The 26234-nt window shown below is 45.7% G+C and overlaps 1 protein-coding gene across 2 annotated transcripts in view; it reads left to right on the top strand.

Moving 5' to 3' along the window:
• apc2 (APC regulator of WNT signaling pathway 2) overlaps positions 1-26234 on the top strand; it is a 127657-nt gene that overhangs the window by 85145 nt on the left and 16278 nt on the right. For both annotated transcript variants that reach the window (XM_055658949.1, XM_055658950.1), the window contains 5 exons: positions 12572-12652; positions 14038-14413; positions 17094-17189; positions 20575-20714; positions 24897-24974. In XM_055658949.1, coding sequence (XP_055514924.1) covers positions 12572-12652; positions 14038-14413; positions 17094-17189; positions 20575-20714; positions 24897-24974 — 771 coding nt within the window. The remainder of the gene's footprint in view (positions 1-12571; positions 12653-14037; positions 14414-17093; positions 17190-20574; positions 20715-24896; positions 24975-26234) is intronic.

Genomic DNA, 26234 nt, shown 5'->3' with positions numbered 1-26234 from the left:
ACTTCTTCTGTATTCCCATAGTCCATGACCAGATCTCATCAGATTCTTGTGTAGGCAAATGCTGACTCATACCAAAGATACTTGGTATGAGTGCTGGAGTAACTCAGTGGGTCCGGCATCATCTCTGGAGAAAAGGAATAGGTGACATTTCGGAACCCTTCTTACGCAGATGACGTTTTAGGTCAGAACCCTTCTTCAGACAGTCGTTTTCAGAAGAAGGTTTTCTGACCTGAAATGTCACCTAATGGCTCTGAAGAAGGGTTCTGACCCAAAACGTCACCTGTTCCTTTTCTCCAGAGAATTTTCAAGACCTGCTGAGTTACTCCATCATTTTGTGTCTCCCGTCTGATTCTTTTTTTTAACGAAGAGAGTTTAGTTTAGTTTATTTTATTATGGTCCCGTGTAGCAAGGTACAGTGAAAAGCGTTTGTTTGTGTGCTATCCTGTCAAAGAAAATATAATATAATTAAGGAAATACAAAAGGAATATGATCACTGTCATCAGTGGCCATATACAGGATAAAGCGTACAACATTTAGAGCAAAGATATTACGTTGAATTCTGACTAAAGATAGTTCAAAGGTCAGGCGAACAACAACAAACAGAGACAGCAGCAGCGCGGCAGCTTGGCGCCAACCCGGAGCATGCGCCCTTTTTAGGGCGGGCACCTAAGGATGTCGAACCGGATGGCATCGCCCTGCTGCAGACTTCTGCTGTCCTCAAACGCAAGACGAAGAAAGGTCTCCAATGAGGTAAATGGGAGGTCAGGACCACACTGTAGCTGATCAGAGGACCTTCAGTTTCCAATCAAATCTATTTTATTGTTTTCACACTTCATACCTCTGGCCTGATGGGAGAGGGCAGAAGAGGGAGTGTCCAGGGCGAGACTGGACCTTGATTATGCTGGTGCTGGCTGTGCTGATTGATTCATCTATCGCTCCAACCGTACCTTGGGTATGCACAACAAAGAATTTCACTGTGACACAGTATTTGTCACATGTGACAAATTCATTCATTCATCATACATTCATTCATTCATTCATACATACATTAATGTTCATTCATTCATTCATTCATTCATTCAATCATTCATTCATGCATTCATTCATTCACACAGCACGGAAACAGGCCCGTCAGCCCAACTTGCCCAAGCCAACCACAATGCCCATCTACACTCATTCTCCAAGTTCAAATTGGCCCATATCTCTCTAAATCTTTCCTTCAACATATCTGTCCAAATGTCTCTTAAATGTTGTTATGGTACCTGTCTGAACTACCTCCTCTGGCAGCTCGTTCCATAGACTCACTACACGCTGTGTGAAAAAATTGTCCCTCAGGTTCCTATTAAATTGTTCCCCTCTCACCTAAAATGTATGTCCTCTGGTTCTTGATCCCCTTCTTTGGGTTGAAAACTCAGCATCTACCCGATCTATTCCCCTCATGATCTTGTACACCTCTATAAGACCACCCCTCATCCTCCTGCATTCCAAGGAATAAAGTCCTAGCCAGCCCAATGTCTCCCTATAGCTCAGGCCCTCAAATCCTGGCAACATTCTCATCAATCTCTGCACTCTTTCTAGCTTACTGGTGGAATTTAATGGGTCAGGCAGCATCTATGGAGAGAATGGACAGATGACGTTTCGGATTGGTCTGAAGAAGGGTCCCGACCCGAAGCATCATCCACCCATTCCCTCTACAGGTGCTGCCTGACTCGCTGAGTTCCTCCAGTAATTTTGTGTAACCTGATGAACAAAAAGATAAAGTACTGGATGAAATCAATGGATCAGACAGCACCTGTGGAAGAAATGGACAAAGCGTCCTTTCTAGTCGGGACTCTTCTCTCGACCCAACCTGAAACATTATCTGTCCAATCCCTCCAAGATGCTCTCTGACCCGCTGAGTTCCTCCAGCATTTTGTTTTTTGTTCATTATTTTGGCCCGAAGCAAACCCATTTACAATCTTCACAGACCTCCATCAAGTCGCCTCTAAAATGATCCAAATTATTCAATGTTGTCACGAGTGAAGAGTGTTTTACTGTCATGTGTCCCACAAAACGCACACAACACACACACACACTTGCACACACACACAACACACACACACACACACACACACACACACACACACACACACACACACACACACACACAACACACACACACACAATAGTGCAAAAATAATGCCCCCAAGTCTATATAGTTCAGAGCTTATTTGGGGGTTAGCACAGAAGCTGTTCCTAAACCTGGAAGTTACAGTTTACAGCCTCATATACGTTCTTCCCAATGACAGGAGTGAATTGAGAGCGTGGCCAGGGTGATGGTGATGTTTAGTGGTTGGTAAACAAAAATGTTGGAGAAACTCAGTGGGTGCGGCAGCATCTATGGAGCGAAGGAAATAGGCAACGTTTCGAGCCGAAACCCTTCCTCAAATGTTTAGTTTAGTTTAGAGATACAGTGTGGAAGCAGGCCCTTTAGCCCACCGAGTCCACGCCGACCAGCGATCCCCATACCCTGGCACTGTCCTGCACACTAGGAGCAATTTTCAACTTTACAAAGAGCCAATTAACCTGCAAACCTGTACGTCTTTGGTATGTGGGAGGAAACTGGAGCACGTGGTCACGGGCAGAACGTACAAACACCAGCACCTGTAGTCGGGATCGAACCCGGGTCTCGATTTTAGTTACACAAAAGACGAAAAGACAGACTGTTGGCGAGGCTGCCATCGTGCGGTGCCCCTGGTGGAATATTATTGGATTCACTCCAATGAATCTTTCCTGTTCTCCCTTCAGGGCATTTTGTAAAATGGAATCCAAGGTCTAGAATGTTTTTATTTTTGGCATTTGAACAAGGTTGTGATCATTCTGACAAGAATAAAGAGCAAGGACTTGAATGGAGATGTTCACAGTGTTTTCAGGTCACCCTGTGTGAGGTACTGTGCTGAATCTGACATTGTTAACACCAGCCTGGTGTCCTCTATTGATGTGGCCCATGTTCTCAGTCGTGACAAGGGAACTCAGCAGGCCACAGACTTTCTGCCAAAAGGTTTAGTTTAGTTTGGAGATACAGCGGGGAAATAGGCCCTTCGGCCCACCGAGTCTGTGTCGACCAGCGATCACCTGTTCATGCAAGTTGTATATTATCCCACTTTTGCAACATTGACAGTGGCGGGAAATGTACATAAGCCAATAGACCCACAGACCCGCACATCTTTGGAGTGTGTGAGGAAACCAGAGCACCCGGAGAAAACCCATGTGGTCACAAGGAGAATGTACAAACTCTGCAGGGACAGCACCAGCAGTCAGGATCGAATTGGGTCTCTGGCGCTGTGAGGCAGCAGCTCTACTTCAGCGCCACTGTGCCGCACTCGACCTGAAATATTAACTCTGTGTCTGTACGCACAGATGCTGCTGGGAGTTTCCAGAGCTTACAGGTCTCGTTACAGAAGTGTAGTACGTATAATCTTTGTAACCCTACAATGGTCCATCAAAGGTCTATCCATATGTACGCCTTTGTTTCTATCCATGTAGAAAAGAACCCCTGTGTCTAATGGCTTTTTGTTGATTTTTATCCCAAGGGGCTTCATCTTTTGGTGATTTATGTGTTTGTACCCTCTCATCCCTCTGCCCTATTTAGCTACTTAACTTCAAGGAATATTCAGCTTTGTAATTCTTCCGAATAAAACACATGGCTTCCCCGCAGGAAGACCAACGTTGATTAATTTTATTAAGTCAATCTATCAAGATGTCAGAATCGTGATCTCTCGTGTGATGTCGTGCTATACTCTGTGGAAGCTTGAAGAACTCGTGTAAAAAGGACGCCTCTTGTAAGGGAATAGGAAAGGTTTGGTACCACCTGGTGATTCATACATACCCTGGCGACATGTTCCATCTGCCAACAGGGCAAAAAAAAGAACAAGTCACTTCTCTGATGAAAACAAAAAGACTCCCATTAATACAGTAACAGTAATTAAAGCACCATTAGTGACACTTGACTGTTCTGTGCCACTGGATAAACTGTAATTAGGCAATTTATATCCATTTCTATCCCACGCCAAGGGTGACAAGAAAAAGAAACCTCACGTCGTAAGCCAAAGGAAAAAGAAGGCTATTGTCACACCAGAGCATGTCCAAGGGACAAGATTTAGCAAGAGAAATGATTCATTTAAAAATATACAATGCAGTCCTTTGAGTATGATGGCTGCTTATATTGATTGATTTAGTTTTCCAGATATAGCATGGAAACAGGGTATTCGTTCCTCTGGGTCCACGCCGACCAGCGATCACCCCGTACACGGGTTCTACACATTAGGGACAATGTACAGAAGCCAATTAACCTACAAACTTGCACGTCTTTGGATTGTGGGAAGGAACTGGAAAGCTAATGTAGATGGGGCATGTTGGCTGGTATGGGCAAGTTGGGCCCAAGGATCTGTTTCCATGCTGTACGATTCTACGACTCCATGCCCTGGAGATAACCCGCACGGTCACAGTGAAAACGTACAAACTCCGTACAGACATCGCCCGTAGTCAGGTTTAAACCCGGGATTCTGGCGCTGTAAGCCAGCAACTTTACTGCTGCGCCTCTGATTAAAATTCTAGTCATGCCTCTAAGTTTCTTTCTCCTTGTTCGGATCATTAAAATTTAATTTTACTTTAGAAATACAGCATGGAAAAAGGCCCTTCGGCCCATCGAGTCAACACCGACCATCGATCACCTGTTCACACTAGTTTTATGTTATCCTATTTTCTCATCCACTCCCGACAAATTAGGGGGGATTTCACAGAGGCCAATTAACCTACAAAACCACAAATTAGCAGGAATTTACTGGTGATTTCATTGTAGTAGAATAGGTACATTTATTGCATGGAATTATGTTAGTAAAATGAATTCATAGAAACATAGAAACATAGAAATTAGGTGCAGGAGTAGGCCATTCGGCCCTTCGAGCCTGCACCGCCATTCAATATGGTCATGGCTGATCATCCAACTCAGTATCCCGTACCTGCCTTCTCTCCATACCCCCTGATCCCCTTAGCCACAAGGGCCACATCTAACTCCCTCTTAAATATAGCCAATGAACTGGCCTCAACTACCCTCTGTGGCAGAGAGTTCCAGAGATTCACCACTCTCTGCGTGAAAAAAGTTCTTCTCATCTCGGTTTTAAAGGATTTCCCCTTTATCCTTAAGCTGTGACCCCTTGTCCTGGACTTCCCTAACATCGGGAACAATCTTCCTGCATCTAGCCTGTCCAACCCCTTAAGAATTTTGTAAGTTTCTATAAGATCCCCTCTCAATCTTCTAAATTCTAGAGAGTATAAACCAAGTCTATCCACTTTCTTCATAATTCAATGCTGCTTTGAAGTACATGGGTAAACGTGATGTGTGTTCGAATGTAATCCTGATTTGAAGGATTGGTATGGGCGAAGGAAAAAGATTCAAGATTCATATGTGCCTACAAACTAAACCGATTTAACAATACAGCAACCTTAATCTGTGTAAGATAAATGGGAAGATTTGCTATTTTATACGTAAAATATTGCTACTGGATGATAATTGACATGACCAAATTCATTTTGTCCTGACCCAAAACATGTCCTGTCCATGATCTCCAGGGATGTTGCCTGACCCACTGAGTTACTCCAGCACTTTGTGCATTTTTTTGTAAACTTGCGTCTGCAGTTCTTTGTCTCTGCATCCATTCTTAAATATTGAATTATTATTTCCATTGAACTACTTGCTGATATTTTTAAGGCAGGGATAGTTAGATTCTTGAATGGTAAGGCTGTCAGGGGTTATGGCGAGAAGGGGTTGAGAGGGGAAGATAGATCAGCCATGATTGAATGGCAGAGTAGACTTGATGGGCCAAATAGCCTAATTCTGCTCTTATAATTTAGGAACTCATTGTCTTCCTCTTTATTTTAAATAAGAATCCTCATGTTAAATGTTTTTGGATGTTTCACATGATAAATTTACATTAGATCAGCCATGACTGAATGGCATAGTAGGTGATGGGCCGAATGGCCCAATTCTGCTCCTATCACATGAATTTATGAACTCATTGGCTTTCTTTATTTTATAATAATCCTCATATTAAATGCCTTTGGATGTTTCAACTGGTAAATTCACATTATTGTGCATTTAATGTTGGCATGATTTGCTGTTTCAAGATTTCAAGAATCGGTCTGAAGAAGGGTCTCCACCCGAAACGTCACCCACTCCTTCTCTCCAGAGATGCTGCCTGTCCCGCCGGGTTACTCCAGCATTTTGTGTCTACTTTCAAGATTACTCGTTCTTCATTGAGCCTTTGAATAACAATTAGGGTTAACAATAGCCTCAGAGCCCTGCACAAAATATTCCGCACTTTGATTTTATTGTTAGCTCCAGGTTTTACATCGAGTCTTGTCAAAGCGAAGTGGTCTCCATGACAACTAGGAGTAAGTGTCTCAGAACACTAAGTGTCCCAGTAATGGTAGGCTGCAACCAAAGCTCCAGATAATTTAATTTTATCCTCTGGAGCCTAGTTAGTAGTTTTTTTTCATTATTAATTTGGACAATTAAATTGGACCAGGGTCGAACCCGGAGATGGCACAGTGACGCAATGGTAGAGCTGCTGCTCACAGCGACAGAGACCTGGGTTCGATCCTGACCTTGGGTGCTGTCGATACGGAGTTTGCACGTTCTCCTTGTGACCGCGTGGGTTTTCTTTGGGTGCTCTGGTTTCCTCCCATATTACAAAGACCTGTAGGTTTATAGGTGTAGGAAGGTGCAGATGCTGGTTTAAACCAAAGATAGACACAAAAAGCTGGAGGAACTCAGCGAACCAGGCAGCATCTCTGGAGAGAAGGAACAGGTGACGTTTCAGGTCGAGACTTTTCTTCAGGTTGATAGTCAGGGAGAGGGAAACGAGAGATTGAGACAATGATGTAGAGAGATATAGAACAATGAATGAAAGATATACAAAAAAGTAATGTTGATAAAGGAAACAGGCCATTGTTAGCTGTTTGTTGGGTGAGAAAGAGAAGCTGGTGCAACTTGGGTGGGAGAGGGATGGAGAGAGAGGAAATGCAGGGGTTACTTGAAGTTAGAGAAATCAATATTCATACCACTGGGCTGTAAGCTGACCAGGCAAAATATGAGATGCTGTTCCTCCAATTCACTCTGACAATGGACAGAAAGATCAGTGTGGGAATGGGAAGGAGAATTAAAGTGTTTAGCAACTGGGAGATCAGGCAGACTGAGCGAAGGTGTTCAACTAAACGATCGCCCAGTCTGCATTTGGTCTCGCTGATGTATAAGAGTCCACATCTTGAACAACAGATACAGTAGATGAGGTTGGAGGAGGTGCAAGTGAACGTCTGCCTCACCTGAAAGGACTGTCGGGGTCGCTGGACAGAGTAGAGGGAGGAGGTACAGCGACAGGTGTTGCACCTTCTGCGGTTGCAGGGGACGGTACTTGGGGAGGGGGTGGTTTGGTTGGGAAGGGATGAGTTAACCAGGGAGTTGCGGAGGGAACGGTCTCTGCGGAAGGTGGAAAGGGGTGGAGATGGGAAGATGTGGCTAGTGGAGGGATCTCGTTAGAGGTGGAAAAATGCTGGAGGATTATGTGTTGTGTGTGACGACTGATGGGATGAAAAGTAAGGACGAGGGGGACTCTGTCTCTGTTGCGACTAGGGGGAGGGGGAGCAAGGGCGGAGCTGCGGGGTTACAGAGGAGACACAAGTGAGGGCCCCATCTATGATGGAAGAGGGGAACCCCTGTTATCTAAAGAATGAGGACATCTCGGATGTCCTGGTATGGAACACCTCATCTTGGGAGTAGATGCGGCATAGACGGAGGAATTGAGAGTAGGGGATAGGGTCTTTGCAGGAAGCAGGGTGGGAAGAGGTGTAGTCAAGATAGGTAATTTGGCCTCTGTAAAATTGCCCTTAATGTGTAGGATAGAACTAATGTAAGGGTGATCATTGGTCAGCATGGGCCGAAGGGCCTGTGTCCATGCTGTATCTCTAAAAAAACAGTGATAGTTTAGGTATTTTTGGAAGGAAATTTGGTACTTACGAGATGCCGTTCAGTAAAAAGCCAAGGAAAAGATTGGTTAAATGCACAGAGTCTTTTACCCAGAATAGGGGAATCAACAACAAGAGAACATAGCTTTAAGGTGAGGGGTGAAAGATTTAATAGGAATCTGAGGGGTAACATTTTCACACAAATAGTGGTGGGTGTGTGGAACAAGCTGCCGCAGGAGGCAGTTGAGGTTGGGAATATCACAATGCTTAAGCAGCAATTAGACAGGTACATGGATAGGGCAGGTTTAGAGGGATATGGGCCAAACGCAGGCAGTTAGGACTAGTGTAGGTGGGACATGTTGGTTGGTGAGGGCAAGTTACCTGTTTCCACACTGCATCACCATATGACTCTATGAGAACCAGACAAGGTATATAATTGCATGTTCTCTGATAATGTGGATGAACTTTTCAATGTGTGTGGATAGGAAAAGTCTGCAATAATAGACAATAAGTGCAGGAGTAGGCCATTCGAGCCAGCACCGCCATTCAATGTGATCATGGCTGATCATCCCCAATCAGTAACCCGTCCCTACCTTCTCCCCATATCCCCTGACTCCGCTATCTTTAAAATCCCTATCTAGCTTTCTCTTGAAAGTATCCAGAGAACCGGCCTCCGCTGCCCTTTGAGGCAGAGAATTCCACAGACTGTGAGAAAAAGTGTTTCCTCGTCTCCGTTTTAAATGGCTTACCCCTTATTCTTAAACTGTGGCCCCTTGTTCTGGACTCCCCCAACACCGGGAACATGTTTCCTGCCTCTAGCGTGTCCAAACCCTTAATAATCTTTAATGTTTCCATAAGATTTGCTCTCATCCTTCTAAACTCCAGAGTATACAAGCCCAGCTGCTCCATTCTCTCAGCATATGACAGTCCCGCCATCCCGGAAACTAACCTTGTAAACCTACTCTGCACTCCCTCAAAAGCTAGAATGTCCTTCCTCAAATTAGGGGACCAAAACTGCACACAATACTCCAGATGTGGTCTCACTCGGGCCCACTGCAGAAGGACCTCTTTGCTCCTAGACTCAACTCCTCTTGTTATAAAGGCCAACATGCCATTTGCTTTCTTCACTACCTGCTGTACCAGCATGCTTACTTTCATAGACTGATGAACAAGGACCCCCCAAATCCCATTGTACTTCCCCCATTTCCAAACTTGACACCTTTTAGATAATAATCTGCCTTTATGTTTTTGCTACCAAAATGGATAACCGCACATTTATCCACATTAAACTGCATCTCCCATTGCATCTGCCCACTCACCCAACCAGTCCAAGTCATTCTGCATTCTCATAGCATCCTCCTCACAGTTCACACTACCACCCAGCTTTGTGTCATCTGCAAATTTGCTAATGTTACTTTGAATTCCTTCATCCGACATTGTTTCATCCATAACAAAGCAGACAATGCTAAAACGGAGCTGCCAGATGAGGGTGTTGAGGCAGGCACTGTCATGACGTTTAAGAGAGACATTTGGACAGATACGTGGATAGGATAGGTTTAGAAGGCTATGAGCCAAACATGGGCAGGTGGGACGAGTGTGGATGGGTCATCTTGGTCGGCATGGACAAGTTGGATTTTAAAAGAGTCTGCCATTTATCCCATTTTTAATTTGACACCAAATTCACTTTCATATCTCAAGTATTAAAAAAGTTATGGCCATTTTCTTACTCGGAAATTAGCATCTTGTTCCCTATTGATTTTCAATGGACATTACCAGACTGTATGATCTGGAAGAATTTAAGTAATTTAAGGTAAATCAGGACTATGACACTAAGCAGGTCAGACAGCATCTGTGGAAAGACAAAATTAGTTAATGTTTCAGATCTGAGGCCCTTCATCGGAGCAGGAAAAGGTAACTTTAAATTACAGAGAAGGGTGGAAGGAGCATTGCTGTAAATAAATGCCCATTTAAAAGGGAATATTGGCGATATTAGTGCCCTCAAATGGTGAGGCCGATTGTATGCCCACACACTCCTATAGATTTGCAAATTAACTGCCCCAATAATGTAGAAATCTACAAATTGTTTTTATAAAACCCTTGCCGGTGAGACAGTAATTTTAAAACTAAAACATTTGTAATTTTTGTCTGCAGCGATTCCTCGTTTGTGACTATAACTCGATTATTGATTTTAAAGTCCAAATAGCCAAAACGCGGAATTTGTGGATTCCCATGAAATCAGGTAGGGTATAACTGTAATGGCGATAGGGTAGGAACGCCCACACACCTTTGAACTGACAACTAAAGTTTTTTTAAATGCTGTGGGTTTAAAACTGAAGATCAGACTCTTGTGAAACTCTATTGCTGGAGTCTGACTCATTTGGGACAGAATAGAGCATAATCTAATGAGTAGGAAGGAATGCAGATGCTGGTGAAGATAGACACAAAATTTTACATCGGGACATGACCCATCTCTTGAAGGAACTGACGTTTTAAGTCACGGGAAACAAGAAATATAGACGATGATGTAGAGAGATATCGAACGAATGAATGAAAGATATGCACAAAAGTAACAATGATAAAGGGAACTGATCATTGTTAGCTGTAGCTGTGAAAACTAAAGCTGTGGGGCTTGGGTGGGAGAGGGATGGACAGAGAGAGAATGCAGGGGTCACTTGAAGTTAGAGAAATCAATATTCATACCACTGGATTGTAACCTGCCCAGGAGAGATATGAGGTGCTGTTCCTCCAATTTGCGTTTGGCCTCACTCTGACAATGGAGGAGGCTTTGGACGGAAACATCAGAGTGAGAATGGGAAGGGGACTTAAAGTGTTTAGCAACTGGGAGATTAAGTAGGTCCAGGCGGACTGAGCAAAGGTCTCATCTATGATGGGAGAGGGGAACCACCGTTCCCTGAAAATGCGAACATCTCGGATGTCCTGGAATGGAACACCTCATCTTGGGCACAGATGCGGCGTAGATGGAGGAATTGGACAAAATGTAATGTCTGGTGAACTGCGATGTGATTAACTGTTTACAGGTTTAGTTTATTGTCACGTGTACTGAGGTACAGTGAAAAGCTTTAGTTGTGCGCTACCCAGTCAGCGGAGGGACAATACTTGATTACAATGGAGCCGTTTACAATGTATAGCTACATGATAAGGGAATGACATTTTAGTTCAAGGTGATGCCAACAAAGTCCGATCAAAGATAGTTTGGGGCTGATTAAGGGATAGCTGGAGCTCACAGTAATCCACCCGCCTCAGCAGATGTCTCTGTCTAAAGAAAATGTCAATTCTGAACATAAATTAAAAGACCGGGAGTAAAACATGAACCGTAATTTGGACCTTTAACACATTGATGAGCTGCAAAGTGCAAAATGAATTCAATGGTTTCAAAGGTCTTTTATTGTCACATGTACCAATTAAGGTACAGTGTTTTGCGAATTACCATACAGCGATACGAAAAAAATGGGCAACAAGACACACAACTACATAAAAGTTAACATAAACATCCACCACAGCACTCCCCCACGTTCCTCACTGTGACTGTAGGCATTCTTCGTCCTCTTTATTCTCCCATGGTTGAACCATCCGTCGGAGCGATCGAAGCTCCCGCAGCCGCCGGTCGAAGCCCCCGCGTCGGGCAGATCGAAACTCTCGCTTCGGGGCGAACTAAGCTCCCGCGTCGGGGAGGTCGAAACTCCCACGGCTTGGAGTCTCTGACCAGAGACCGCGGGCTCCGTGATGTTAAGTCCGAAAGCACGCACGGTTGGAGCTCTGTAAATCAGTCTCCAGCAGAGGCCGCCAACTCCTTAATGTTAGGCCGCAGTGTGGATGGAGATACAATACGGAAAAGAAATCGCATCTCCGTCGAGGCAAGAGATTGGAAAAAGTGCCCCCCACCCCCACATAAAATAAACTAAATAACACTAAAAACATACATTTAACACATGCAATTAAAACACAAAGAAGGAAAGGACAGACAGGCAGCCAATGCCACAAATGGCGGTGGAGAACTTTATTGGGTATTTTTCAAGCAATTATTATTCATTCTTGATGGGCCGAATGGCCTAATTCTGCTCTCAGGTCTCATGTCTTTTAATCCTATACCAATTCCTGATCTGCCACTCTAACAGACCCCTTGGAAGTAACTCTCTACACATGTTGTCTCTGTACATCACTTCCATGTTCACAATATTCTTGTGAAAGTTTAGTTTAGTTTAGAGATACAGTGAGGAAACCGGCCCACCAAGTCTGCACCGACCAACGAATCCTGTACACTATTTCTATCCTAGGTGATGGAGACCAAGCCATGGTTATTTTTAAGGCAACGATTGATAGATTCTTTATTAGTGAGGGCATCAAAGGTTACGGGGAGAAGGCAGGAGAATGGGATTGAGAATGAAAGATAGATCAGTCGTGATTGAATGGTGGAGTAGGCTCAATGGGCCGATTGACTAATTCTATCGATGGACCTATGAATTTATGAATGACATTTGGCAGCACTGAATAAAGATTTTTCCCATCATTTTCATTTCTAAATTTCAGTAATCTTTTGCTCTTTGTTCAGGGACGTGGTCAGTCTAATGATCAGGACGCAGAGGACAGAATGAATAATTTACCTCAAGGACTAAACAACTTGGGCAGTAAGGTGAGTATTTGGAAATAAAATGGTTGGGGCATTTTAGAAGAATGGGAGGGGACGAGGGGAAAGGGAAAAGAGGGAGAGGGAAGAGGGGAAAGAAGGGAATGGGGGTGGAGAGTTGGGAAGAGGGAAGGGAGGGTAAAGGGCCTTTCCCACGAGCATGCGACTGCGTGTGTCAAGTGCGACCTAACGTGGTCGCTTGAGCCGTACGGCCTCGCGGGGCCGGTCCCACATTGATCGCCAGAGCCGGATGGAGTTGTGTGGAGCTGGTCCCGACATCGCTCCAAAAAACTGACCATGTTTAAAAATTCCGCGCGGCAACAGCCTGCTGGCCCGCAACCGCCTCGACGGGCGTGCGCAGCGTCTCGACGCAGTGCGCAGCGTCTTGATGTCGTGCGTCACGCGCGAACTTCCCGCGGACTTCACTCGAACTTCACGTCACTTACTCGACCTCCGCGCGACCCCTGCTTCCGGCTTGGTCGCGCTCGCCGCATGCGGGTCGCATGCTCGTAGGACAGGCCCTTAAGAGGGAGGGGAGGGGGAATTGGGGTAGAGGGAGCAAGGGGGTTAGAGAGGAGGCAAGGGGGAAGGGGGGGGGAAGGGTATAGAGGGGAGAAGGGGGGGGAGAGAGAGAAGTGGGAGAAAGATGGGGAGAGGAGGCAAAAGGGGAAGAGGGGGAAAGAGGGTGGTGAGGGAAGTGGGGGTGAGGGAAGAAGACGAGGGGAAGAAAGTGGCGGGGGGGTAGGGTGAGGGGGGGGGGAGTAGATTCGGGCGGTGAAGAGACGAGGGGCAAAGATAGGACTGGAGGGGAAGAGGAGAGGGATGGGGCAGAAAGCATGGGGGGGTGGTTGGGAATGGAAGGGGAAGTGGGGGGAGAGAGGGAGGGCAAGAGGGAGAAGAGGAGCAAGGGGGAAGAAATGGGGAAAGGGAAGGGGAGGGAGGGGAGAGAAAGGGAAAAGGGGGAAAGGAAAGAGGGGAGTGAGATGGGGAAGGAAGGGAGGATTTAAGGGGGAGAAATAAGGTGGGGTTTGCAGAAGTTAATAGAGAGTTGCTGGATGTTGCATAAAGCGGAGGATGTGCTGATGCAGAGTGCAAAGTCAGCCAGGGCTCAGGGGAGCGGAGGGAAGTAATGGGATGGGAGAGGGAGGAAGAGGAGAGAGGATGGAGGGGGAGGGATGGGGGCAGAAAGCGGGGGGCAAGTGGTGGGAATGGAAGGGGAAGGGAAGAGGGAGAAAGAGGGTGGGGAAGTGGGGTGGAGATGGGGAGGCGGTTTATGGGGTAGAGAGGGGAGGGGTTGTTTTGTCGATGTTAGTGGGGAGTTACTGGATGTTGTGTACACGGAGGCTGGGCCAGTGCAGAGTGAGGTGGACTTGGTGCGTTTGCCCCCACAGGTGGAGATGGTGTTCTGGCTGCTCTCCATGCTGGCCACCCGGGACAAGGAGGACATGTCGCGGACCTTGCTGGCCATGTCCAGCTCTCAGGACAGCTGCGTGGCCATGCGCAAGTCGGGCTGCCTGCCGCTGCTCATCCAGCTGCTGCACGACAGCGAGCGGGAGGCCGCAGGCTCCGCCGTCGACGGGGGCACCAAGGAGGCCCGTGCCCGGGCCAGCGCCGCCCTCCACAACATCGTCTACTCGCAGCCCGACGAGGGCCAGGCCAAGCGGGAGATGCGCGTCCTCCACGTACTGGAGCAAGTGCGACTCTACTGTGACTCCTGCTGGGAGTGGCTGGACAACAGAGGGGAAAACGGCGCCGATACCAACAGCCGTGAGTACAGACCAGGGCCTCCACTGTCTTCTGTGGCAGATTCACAACTCTCTGGGTTAAAAACATTTTCCTCATCTCTGTCCTAAATGGCCTACCTCTTAAACTGTGACCCCTGGCTCTGGACTCCCCCAACATCGGGAACATTGTTCCTGCATCTAGCTTGTCCAATCCCTGAAGAATTTTATATGTTTCTATAAGATTCCCTCTCATCCTCCTAAATACCAGTGAATACAAGCCCCGTCGATCCAATCCTTCATCACGTGCCAGTCCCACCATCCCGGGAATTAACCTGGTGAGCCGACGCTGCACTCCCTTAATACCAGTCCTTCCTCAAATTAGGAGAACAAAACTGCACACAATATTCCAGATGTGGTCTCACCAGGGCTCTGTACAACTGCAGTATGACCTCCTTCCCCTATACTTAAATCCTCTCGCAATGAAGGTCAACATGCCATTTGCTTTCTTCACTGCCTGCTGTACCTGCATGCTTACTTTCAGTGACTGATGTAGAAGGACACCCAGGTCTCATTGCATCTCCCCTTTTCCTAAACTAATACCATTCAGATAAAAATCTGCCTTCTTGTTCTTGCCACCAAAGTGGATAACCTCACATTTATCCACATTATACTGTATCTGCCATGCATCTGCCCACTCACCTTGTGGCATCCCACTAGTCACTGCCTTCCATTCTGAAAAGGACCCGTTAATTCCTACTGTTTGCTTCCTGTCTGCCAACCAGTTCTCTAGCCATGTAATACTCTACCCCCAATATGATGTGCTCTAATTTTGCGCTCCCATTCTACTTGTTACGTCCTCAACAAATTTCAGAATATTAGTCAAGCATGATTTCCCCTTTGTAAATCCATGCTGACTTTGACCGATCCTGTCACTGCTTTCCAAATGCGCTGCTATAACATTAACAATCGACTCAAGACTACCAATGTAAGGCTGACTGGTCTATAATTCCCCGTTTTCTCACTCCCTCCTTTCGTAAAAAGTGGAGTTACATTGGCTACCCTCCAGTCCACTGGAACTGATCCAGAGTCGAGAGAACATTAGAAAATGATACCAATATATCCACGATTTCTAGGGCCACCTCCGCAGCTCACACTGCAGCCCAGCTTTGTGTCATCCGCAAACTTGGAGATGTTACATTTAACTCCTTTGTCTAAATCGTTAGTGTATATTGTAAATAACTGCGGTCCCAGCACTGAGACTTGTGGTAGCCCTCGAGTCACTGTCTGCCAACCAGTTCTCTATCCATGTCAATACCATAGAGTCTCAGAGACATAGAGTGATACAGCATGGAAACATGCCCTTCAGAAAACTTGTCCACATCGGCCCACATGTCCCAGCTAAACTGCTCCCACCTGCCGCGTTTGACCCATATCCCTCCAAAGCTGTCCAATACATGTAGCTGTCTAACTGTATCTTAAATGTTTCGTGTAATGTCTTGAAATCTCTGCCTAAAATATACTCAGCCAGGCAAAACATCAACTTGGCATCAATCCTATCAAACCTTTAAGAGCTTTGTGCATTCCACTGAGGTCACCAAAGTCCAATAGATTATCGGCTGATAGAGCTGTTTTGTTAAGTGATTGAAAATTGATTGAAGCCCGTGTAAATAGCTTCTGTGACGTTTTCTGTGTTAAATTACGGGAATTAAGAAATGTGACATGGAACTTAGAGCTATAGAATCATACAGTGTGGAAACAGGCCCTTTTACCCAACCTGCCCACATCGAAACCAACATGCCCCATCTACAGTAGTCCCATCTGCCTGCTTTTGGCCCATATCCCTCTAAACCTGACCTATCCCTGTACCTGCCCTGTTGATGGAGTGTAGTGTAGGTTCACAAGGTTAATTCCCTGGATGACGGGACAGTTGATAGAATGGAGCGGCTGGGCTTGTATACTCTGGAATTTAGGATGAGAGGGGATCTTATTGAAACATATAAGATTATTAAGGGATTGGACACGCTAGAGGTAGGAACATGTTTCCGATGTTAGGGGAATTCAGAACCAGGGGCCACAGTTTAAGAATAAAGGGTGGGCCATTTAGAACGGAGATGAGGAAAAACATTTTCACCCAGAGAGTTGTGAATCTGTGGAATTCTCTGCTTCAGAAGGCAGTGGCAGCCAATTCTCTGAATGCTTTCAAGAGAGAGTTAGATAGAACACTTAAAGTTATCAGAGTCATGGGATATGGGGAGAAGGCAGGAACTGATTGTGGATGATCAGCCATGATCATATTGAATGGCGATGCTGGCTCGAAGGGCCGAATGGCCTCCTCCTGCACCTGTTGTCTATTGTCTGTCCGAATGTTTCTTAATCGTTGCGATACTACCTCCCACCATCCTCAGTGTGAAAATGTTACCCCTCAGGTTCCTATTAAATCTCCCCCCCCCCCCCCCCCCCCCCCCTCACCTTAGACCTATATCCTCTGTTTCTCTATTCCCCTACTCTGGGCAAGAGACTCTGTGCATTTACCCGATCTATTCCTCTCATGATTTTACACACTTCCTGCCACAAGTACCCCTCATGACCAACAATGTGATTTTCACACTAGGCATGTTTAGTTTAGTTTAGAGTTACAGCATGGAAACAGGCCCTTCGGCCCAACTAGTCCATGCCAAACATTTCCTGGTGTTTAAATGGTTCTGTCTTCTTTTCTCTTGTAGTGCCGTTACCCATTGAACCTCAGATCTGCCAGGCGATGTGCGCCATAATGAAGCTGTCCTTCGATGAAGAGTACCGACGAGCTATGAATGAGCTAGGCAAGTTGCAACAGTGGTCTTTTCCTTTCTCTCTTGGTTGTTCTCTCTGCGTGGCCATGTACATGACACAATATGCACGGCAGGTGTGACAGGAAACGCTCCATTTCCAAATCCAACAAGATTCAAGAAACTTAATATCATGTAGGATAAGACAATCCACTTGAATGGTTTACTCTCCACCAACCTAAATATTCATTATCTCCCCCATCAGTGACTGCAATGCTTATCATCTATAAAATGTGCTTGCCTATGCTATTCCAGCATTCCCTCTCAAATATCCTTCACCACCAGCAAGAGCAAGGAAGTAGATTCATGGTTCCTAACCAAGTTGCACACTATCCAGACTAAAATAAATCTGTTTCTTCTAGGCCCTTGGCTATAAATCCTTACCTTACCACATTACGGGAATTTTTCACCATATACAGTAGACCACAACGGTTCAAGAAAAAGGCTCACCAACAATTTCTCAACATTAATTAGGGATGAATCATAGGGTATTAAAGTCGTAGAATCATTAAATCACACAGCGTGGAAATAGGCCCTTCGGCCCAACTTGCCCAGACTGGCCCAGCTACACTAGTCTCACCTGCCCACGTTTAGCCCATATGCCTCCAAACCTGTCCTATCCATGTACCTGTCTAACTGTTTCTTAAAATGTTGGGGTAGTCCCTGCCTCAACGACCTCCTCTGGCAGCTTGTTCCATACACACACCACTCTTTGTGTGGAAAAAGTTACCCCTCAGATTCCTATTAATTCTCTTCCCCTTCACCTTAAACTTATGTCCACTATGATTCACCTACTCTGGGCAAGAGACTCTGTCCGCATCTACCCGATCTATTCCCTCTGATGATTTTATAGACCTCTGTAAGATCATCCCACATCCTCCTGCGCTCCAAGGAATAAAGCTGGTCATCTCATTGCCTCACTCGTGCTGAAAATATGAATTAAAAAATGTTCATCGACAGACCAAATCTCTCCTGTGGGCAAACTGATCTTAATGTGAAAAATAATTTTATATTGAATGTTGTAAGGCACTGGAATGCTGATGAATCATGGAACTCCTGCAAATGTGAATACATTCTATGTATTCTTCCCAGATGAATGGAACCCATGTAGGTAAATAATCATTAAAAATTGTCTACTTGATTCTCAGTCAGTGGTCTTAAATGTACAACCTTTCAATATAACTGTCTCTGGAATGTGAGTGGAATAGTCATACAGCACGGAGAACAGGCCCTTCTGTACTGTTCAACCATGCTGACCAAAATGCCCCATCTAAGCTAGTCCAACTTTCCAGAGCTTGACCCATTTCCCTCCGAACCTTTCCTGTTCATGTTCATGTACCTGTCCATGTTTATTTTAGACGGTTGGTATTGTACCTGCCTCAACAATTTTCTCTGGCAGCTCATTCTACATATCCACGATGTCCGCAAAAATGTCCCTCGGGTTCCTATTAACTCTTTCCCCTCTCACATTAAACCTATGGCCTCTAGTTCTTGAATCTCTACCCCATTGAAAAGGAATCAGTGCATTAACCCCATCTATTAGCCTCATGATTTTATATACCTCTCTAAAGTCACCCCTCAGAATCTTGCGCCCAAGGAATAAAGTCCAAGCCTGCCCAACCTCTCCCTATAGCTCAGGCCCTGGCATCCTGGCAACATCCTTGTAAATCTTCTCTGCGTTCTTTCCAGTCAAACGGCATATTTTCTATAGCAGGGTGACTAGTGTCCAAGTGTCTCGCACAACTATAACAGAATGCCGTGACTTTTACACTTAATTTCCTGACTGCTAAAGGCCAATGTGCCAAGAGTGTTCTTCACCACCCTATCTCCCTTTCATGGAACAATGTACTTGTACTCCTTGAAGAAGGGTTTCGGCCCGAAACGTTGCCTATTTCCTTCGCTCCATAGATGCTGCTGCACCCGCTGAGTTTCTCCAGCTTTTTTGTGTAACCTTCGATTCTCCAGCATCTGCAGTTCCTTCTTAAATACTTGTACTCCTTGATCCCTCTCCTCAACACCACTCCCCAGGGCCCTACAATGTGGAGGTCCTGCCCTATTTTGACTCCTCAAAGTTCAATATTTCACATTTCCTTAAATTGTGTTTTCTTTTTGTCTACCAAATTTCAGTGCTGATTTCTGTTCCCAATTCCAAACATATTTAGTTCCACAAAAGATTGATTTTTTAAAAATTCAATGAGTAATTGCGATTTTGGAGACCTGTATGAAAATTTATGTTCAAATTCACATTAATCTGCTCATTTCCACTGGCTTAGGGACCTCTGGAGATATGAAGAACAGCAGATGCTGGAATTTTGAATACAAGACATTTGGACAGGCACAGGGATAGGAAAGGTTTAGAGGGATATGGGCCAAATGTGGGCAGATGAGACTAGCGTAGTTGGGGGAACTTGGTCAACAGGAGCAAGTTGGGCCGAAGGACCTGTTTTCATGCTGTCTGACTACGACTTTATACAGCACAAAATGATGGAGGATCGGTGAGGATCGGTGCGGCACGGTGGTGCAGTGGTAGAGTTGCTGCCTTACAGCGCTCGAGAGCTTGGTTCGATCCTGACCACGGGTGCTGTCTGTACGGAGTTTGTACTTTCACCCTGTGACCTGCATAGGTTTTCCCTGGCAGCTCCGGTTTCCTCCCACACTCCAGTTTTGTATGTTAATTGGCTTGGTAAACTTGTAAATTGTCCCTAGTGTGTAGGAGATTGCTCGTCGGCACGGACTCAGTGAGCCGATGAGCCTGTTTCAACAGTGTATCTCTCAAATAAACTAATTCTCAATGGTTCAGAAAGCATCTATGGAGGGAATAGACGGGTGACGTTTCATGTCGGAAGTCCTGAACAGTGTTTGGAGCAGCTAAATTTGACAGAGAGGATCAACGCTGAGATGTTGCCAGGACTCGAGGGCCTGAGCTACAGGGAGAGGTCGAGCAGGCTAGGACTCTATTCCTTGGTGCGCAGGAGGATGAGGGGTGGTCTTATATAGGTGTACAAAATTATGAGAAGAATAGATCAGGTAGACACACAGAGTCTCTTGCCCAGAGTCGGGAATAGAGAACCAGAGGACATAGGTTTAAGGTGGAGGGGGGGGATTTAATAGGAACCTGAGGGGTAACTTTTTCACACAATGGTGGTGGTGTATTGGACGAGCTGCCAGAGGAGGATGTTGAGGCAGGTACTATAGGCAACGTTTAAGAAACCTTTGAACAGGTACATGGATAGAACAGGTTTAGCGGGATATGGGCCAAATGCAGGCAGGTGGGACATGTTGGCTGGTGTGGGAAAGTTGGGCTGAAGGGCCTGTTTCCATGCTGTATCATTCTATGACCATGTGAGACGGCTGTTGATTTGTTTCTCCTCTGATACAGGAGGTTTGCAGGCAGTGGCAGAACTGCTTCAGGTGGACTGCGACATGTATGGGGCCACCAGTGACCCTCTGAACTCGGCCCTCCGACGGTATGCTGGGATGGCCCTGACCAACCTCACCTTTGGAGATGTGGTCAACAAGGTGCGTGACCCTGCCTGGTGCAGGTCTATCTGTTTGTAATTGTCATTGTAATTAATTAATTAGCTAAGTATGTAAAAACATACAAGGGATTTGATTTGCCATACAGTCATACCAAAAATGCAACAAAGCACACATCTACATAAAAGTTAACATAAACATCCACCACAGCAGCTCCCCCACACTCCTCACTGTGATGGAAGCCAATAAAGTCTCATCTTCTTCCCTCCTTATTCTCCTGCGGACGGGATAGTCGAACCATTCGCAGTTGGGGCGATCGAAGCTCCCGCGATCGGGGCAGTCCAAGCTACTGCGGTTGGAGCTCCCAAAGTCGATCCCCGGTAAGAGGCCACCAGCTCCACACAGCGCGGATGGAGATAAGATACGGAAAAAGTTGCATCTCCGTCGAGGATAGAGATTAAAAAAAGTTTCCCACACCCATCCTCCACATAATACAAAACTAAGGAGACACTAAAACATACATTGAACAACGGACTAAAATCAAAACCAAGAAAAAGGATGAGAGAGACTGTTGGCGAGGTCTTGGCACATGTCACTGGCCAAGATGGCGCAGCGGTAGAGTTGCTGCCTTACAGACCCGGGTATGATCCTGACTATGGGCGCCTGTCTGTGCGGAGTTTGTACGTTCACCCCGTGACGGCGTGGGTTTTCTCTGGACGCTCTGGTTTCCTCCCACACTCCAAAGTCGTACACGTTGGTGGGCTAATTGGCGTGATAGAATTGTAAATAATCCTAGTGTGTGTGTAGGATAGTGTTAGTGTGCAGGGATCGCTGGTCGGCGTGGACTCAGTGCGCTGTATCTCCAAACTAAACTAAAATAAAATAAAATAAAAAAATAAGGGAAGAACTCATTGGACGCTGAGGTCTTGGCACCAGAACCACACGTGTTCGTTACATGCACCCAGCACTGTGTGAAAATGATTTAGTGATGGGAAATAAGTAGACCGATCTCATTGTAGCAGACAGAAAGAATGAGCCTAATCTCGTTTCCATTATCAACCACACATATACATTGTCTAATCTCTTCTATGCAGTGTAAATAAATTGGGCTAGATCTTGCAAGGTTTTGTTGGCATTTGTTCCCTTTCCCAGTTGTATTCCACTGTTGGGTGCAAGAGTTTTACTTTAATTTCAAGATCCAACATTGTAACAGGTTCTTTCACCCACGGAGTCCGTGCCAACCATTGTTCTCAGTGGGCCAAAGGGCCTGTTTCCATGCTGTATCTCTAAAGTCGAAACCTAAAGGCCAGAGGTGAGAAAACAAAAGGTGTCAGACAATAAGGATCGAACTGTTGCGAATTGTGAAGCCGGATGAAGGAGTGGAGGGGGAGGGGAGAAATATGTGTGGGGGGGGGGTCAAGTGGAGCAAGAGGAGTGTGGGAGAGAAAGAGGGGGAGGAAGGGTTGTTAAACGTTACCTAAAATTGGTGAATTCAATGTCCATCCCATTGGGCTGTAAACTACCCGGAATAAGGAGGTACTGATTTTATCGTTAACATTTGGTGCTGTCTGGTGAATTCCCAACATGTCCGTTTTTGAGTTCATATTGAAAATATATTAATATATATATTCATACATTTTGGGCATGGTGGCGCAGTGGTAGAGTTGCTGCCTTACAGCGCCTACAGCACCAGTGACCCGGGTTCGATCCCCACTACGGGTGCTGTCTGTACGGAGTTTGTACCTTCTCCCCGTGACCGCGTGGGTTTTCTCCGAGATCTTCGGTTTCCTCCTGCACTCCAAAGACGTACAGGTGTGAAGGTTAATTGGCTTGGTATAAATGTAAATTGTCCCTAGTGTGTGTGTGTGTAGGATTGTTTTAATGTACGGGGATTGCTGGTCGTTGTGAACTCGTTGGGCCAAAGGGCCTGTATCTCTAAACTAAACTAAAACATGTTCTAATATTAATCTAAGTACGCTGCCCACACAAATTGAAGATAAATGCAAAAAGCAATGAAATGCTGCTGCCAAATTGCAATGCAAGTCAATCGAACTGCCATGATATTTGCCCAGAATCTTTCAATTCTGAGTGGATGGAAAAACAAAGATGGATTTGTGTATGTTTTGACAATTTATGTTAACCAATCTATTTAGGCACATTAATTCACTTCCATTTATTATAAATAATTAATGACCTGAGCTCAGCTCATCTGTGACTGAAATATAATCTGCCAGGTCAAGGGCAAACTCGTTAATCTCTTGCAAACAGTTAACGATTGGTCTGTCTGTGGAACATATTTGCCAGAGGGGCACGGTTGCTCTGAACCATAATTGGATTTCCCTCTTTGTCTTTTTTTCCCTTCCAGCTTCTGCAGCAAAAATGACACTTCCCGGGATCTTGACCCATGAGTTCAGTTTAAGGTGAAGGGGGAAAGATTTAATAGGAATCTGAGGGGTGACCTTTTCACACAAAGGGTGGTGTGTGAATGGAACAAGCTGCCATAGGAGGTCATTGAGGCAGGGACTATCCCAACATTTAAGAAACTGTTACACAGGTACATGGATAAGACAGGTTTGGAGGGATATTGACCAAGCGCAGACAGGTGGGGTTAGTTTAGCTGGGACATGTTGGCCGGTGTGGGCAAGATGGGCCGAAGAGCCTGTTTTCACACTGTATCACTCTATGATTATCCAGTCCCCCACCCTATGGGACTTATGCAATGTTTCATCCTAAACAGTCAGGGGTAGAAATTTGATGGTGTTATGAACATAGACCATGGAACAGTATAGTGCACAATGTCCATGATGGCCCACAAGGTCCATGATGCCAAGTTAAACTAATCTCTTCTGCCTGCATGTGATTCATATCCATACATTTCCAAGTTCCTATCTAAAAGCCTCTTAAATGCCACTATCATTTCTGTCACCACCACCACCCTTGGCAGTGAGTTCCAGGCTCTGTGTAAAAATGTTCCCGATGTTAGGGAAGTCCAGGACAAGGGGTCACAGCTTAAGGATAAGGGGGAAATCCTTTAAAACCGAGATGAGAAGAACTTTTTTCACACAGAGTGGTGAATCTCTGGAACTCTCCACCACAGAGGGTAGTTGAGGCCAGTTCATTGGCTATATTTAAGAGGGAGTTAGATGTGGCCCTTGTGGCTAAGGGGATCAGGGGGTATGGAGAGAAGGCAGGTACGGGAACTGAGTTGGATGATCAGCCATGATCATATTGAATGGCGGTGCAGGCTCGAAGGGCCGAATGGCCTACTCTGCACCTAATTTCTATGTTTCTATGTTTCTAAATCTTGCCGCTTCACATCTTCCATAAACTTTGTCTCTGTCACCTTAAAACTATGTCCAGTGAGCGGCGGCACAGTGGTGCAGCGGTGGAGCTGTTGTCTTACCGCGACAGAGACCCGGGTTCGATCGTGACTATGCGTGCTGTCTGTACAGAGTTTGCACGTTCTCCCTTTCTCCGGGTGGTCTGGTTTCCTCCCACATTCCAAAGACGTGTAAAGGGCCTGTCCAACTTGGGCGCCATTTGCGCGTCACACAGATGGTGCGCGAAGATTTTGTACATCCCAAAATTCTGGGGGACGGGGCGTCACTGCCTACGTCCCCACGCACCATACGCGGGTAATGCGTGCATCACGTGCGCGCGCGTCGTGACGCGTAAATGATGTCGCGTAAATTACGCGCAAATGACACCCAAGTGGGACAGGCCCTTAAGTTTGTAGGTTAATTGGCTTAGTACATTGTCCCTAGTAGTGTGTCGCATAGAACTAGTGTGAACGAGTGATTATTGGTCATCATGGACTCGGTGGGTCGAAGGACCTGTTTCCACGTTGTAGCTATAAAAACAATGTTCATCGATGGTTGGCATGGACTCGGTAGGTCGGTGATCGCTGGTCTGCAGGGTCTCAGTGGGCTGAAGGACATGTTTCTATGCTGGGTTTGTCAACCAACAAAAAATACCGATTCGGCCAAATCAAAGCGCTAAAGTAGTTCTAGATCACGAAAATGACCTTCAAAAATAAGATATTGCTCTGGTGATGTAGCTGCCCTGTGGGGCCACAGTGTGGTATTAAAGAGACATTTTCAGGTGCAAACCCTTGGTCAGCCCATTAGTCTTGGTCAGAAATATCTTGAAGAGAATGCATCAAACTGCTCGGTAAATACGATGTGCTAATTTATTGAGAATTCAGGACCTGGTTTCCTCTTGCAGGCTACGCTGTGCTCGAGAAAAGGCTGCATGCAAAGTATCGTGGCCCAGTTAGAGTCCGACAGTGAAGACATACATCAGGTTAGTCATGAATTATTTTGTTCAAAAATACTTAAGGCACAACCCTGCAATTATATTAACCACACCTTTAAAACCCCCCCAAAAACTGTGCCTTTCATTTATGCATGATAGAATAGAGGGATATGGACCAAATGCAGGCAGGTGGGACTAATGTAGATGGGGGATGTTGGACGGCGTGGACTAGCTTGGCTGAAGGGCCTGTTTCCAGACTGTAATATTATAAATATCATAGTCACACAACACAGGAACAGGCCCCATGGCCCACGCCGGCCATTGCATTTATCAGTACTACCTGAACCTGCCCGCATCAGGACCATGCCTTTCCTTGGCTTGGTAATTCAAGTGCAAAAATATGATATTCATAAGTTCATTTGTAGGAGCTGAATTAGGCCGTTCAGCCCATGAAGTCTACTCCGCCATTTAATCCTGGCTAAATCATCTTTCCCTCTCAAGCCCATTCTCCCCATAACCCCTGACACCTTTACTAATCAGGAATCTGTCAATCTCCACCTTAAAAATATCCATTGACGTCCTCCACAGCCGCCTGTGGCAATGAATTCCACGGTTTCACCGTCCTCTGACTAAAGAAATTCCTCTTCATCCGTTATCTAATCCTTTTAGTCTGAGGCTGTGGCCTCTGGTCTTTGACTCTCCCACTAGTGGAAACATCCTCTCCACATCCACTCTATCATGGCCTTTCACTATTCATTAAGTTTCAATGAGGTCACCCCCCTCATCCTCCTCAACTCCAGCGAGTACCTTCTTCAAATGTAATTTAATTTAGACATCCTTTGACTGACTGCATGGGAATGTGCAAAATGGATTTGTGGAAAAATAAGTCTTTTGGAATGTTCTACTTAAAGCATTGAATGCAATTCAAAACATAATTTGTATAATCAAACAAAATCAAAACATAATCTAGAAAATACCACAGTACAACACAGCAAAAGGTCCTTCGGCCCACAATGTGTGTGTCAAACAAGATGCCAAGACCAACTCTATTTGTCTTATTTGCATGTAACCCATATCCTGCATATCCATGTGCCCAGCCAACAGTCTCTCAAACCTCAGTGATTGCCAGTCATCCACCACCCCCCGGACACTCCTCCCCCCAGGAACAAATTGCACTACGACGACTGTATGCACGTATATATATCTACTGCTCATATTCTATGTTCGCTCTTCTGGGGAGATGCTAACTGCATTTCGTTGTCTCTGTACTGTACACTGCACAATGACAATAACGTTTTTGAATCTGAA

Source organism: Leucoraja erinacea, chromosome 29 (assembly GCF_028641065.1).
Source record: "Leucoraja erinacea ecotype New England chromosome 29, Leri_hhj_1, whole genome shotgun sequence".
In the NCBI taxonomy this organism is placed as follows: Eukaryota; Metazoa; Chordata; class Chondrichthyes; order Rajiformes; family Rajidae; genus Leucoraja; species Leucoraja erinaceus.
The sequence above is the reverse complement of the archived record's forward strand: the minus strand, read 5'-3'. Positions and strand labels throughout refer to the sequence as shown.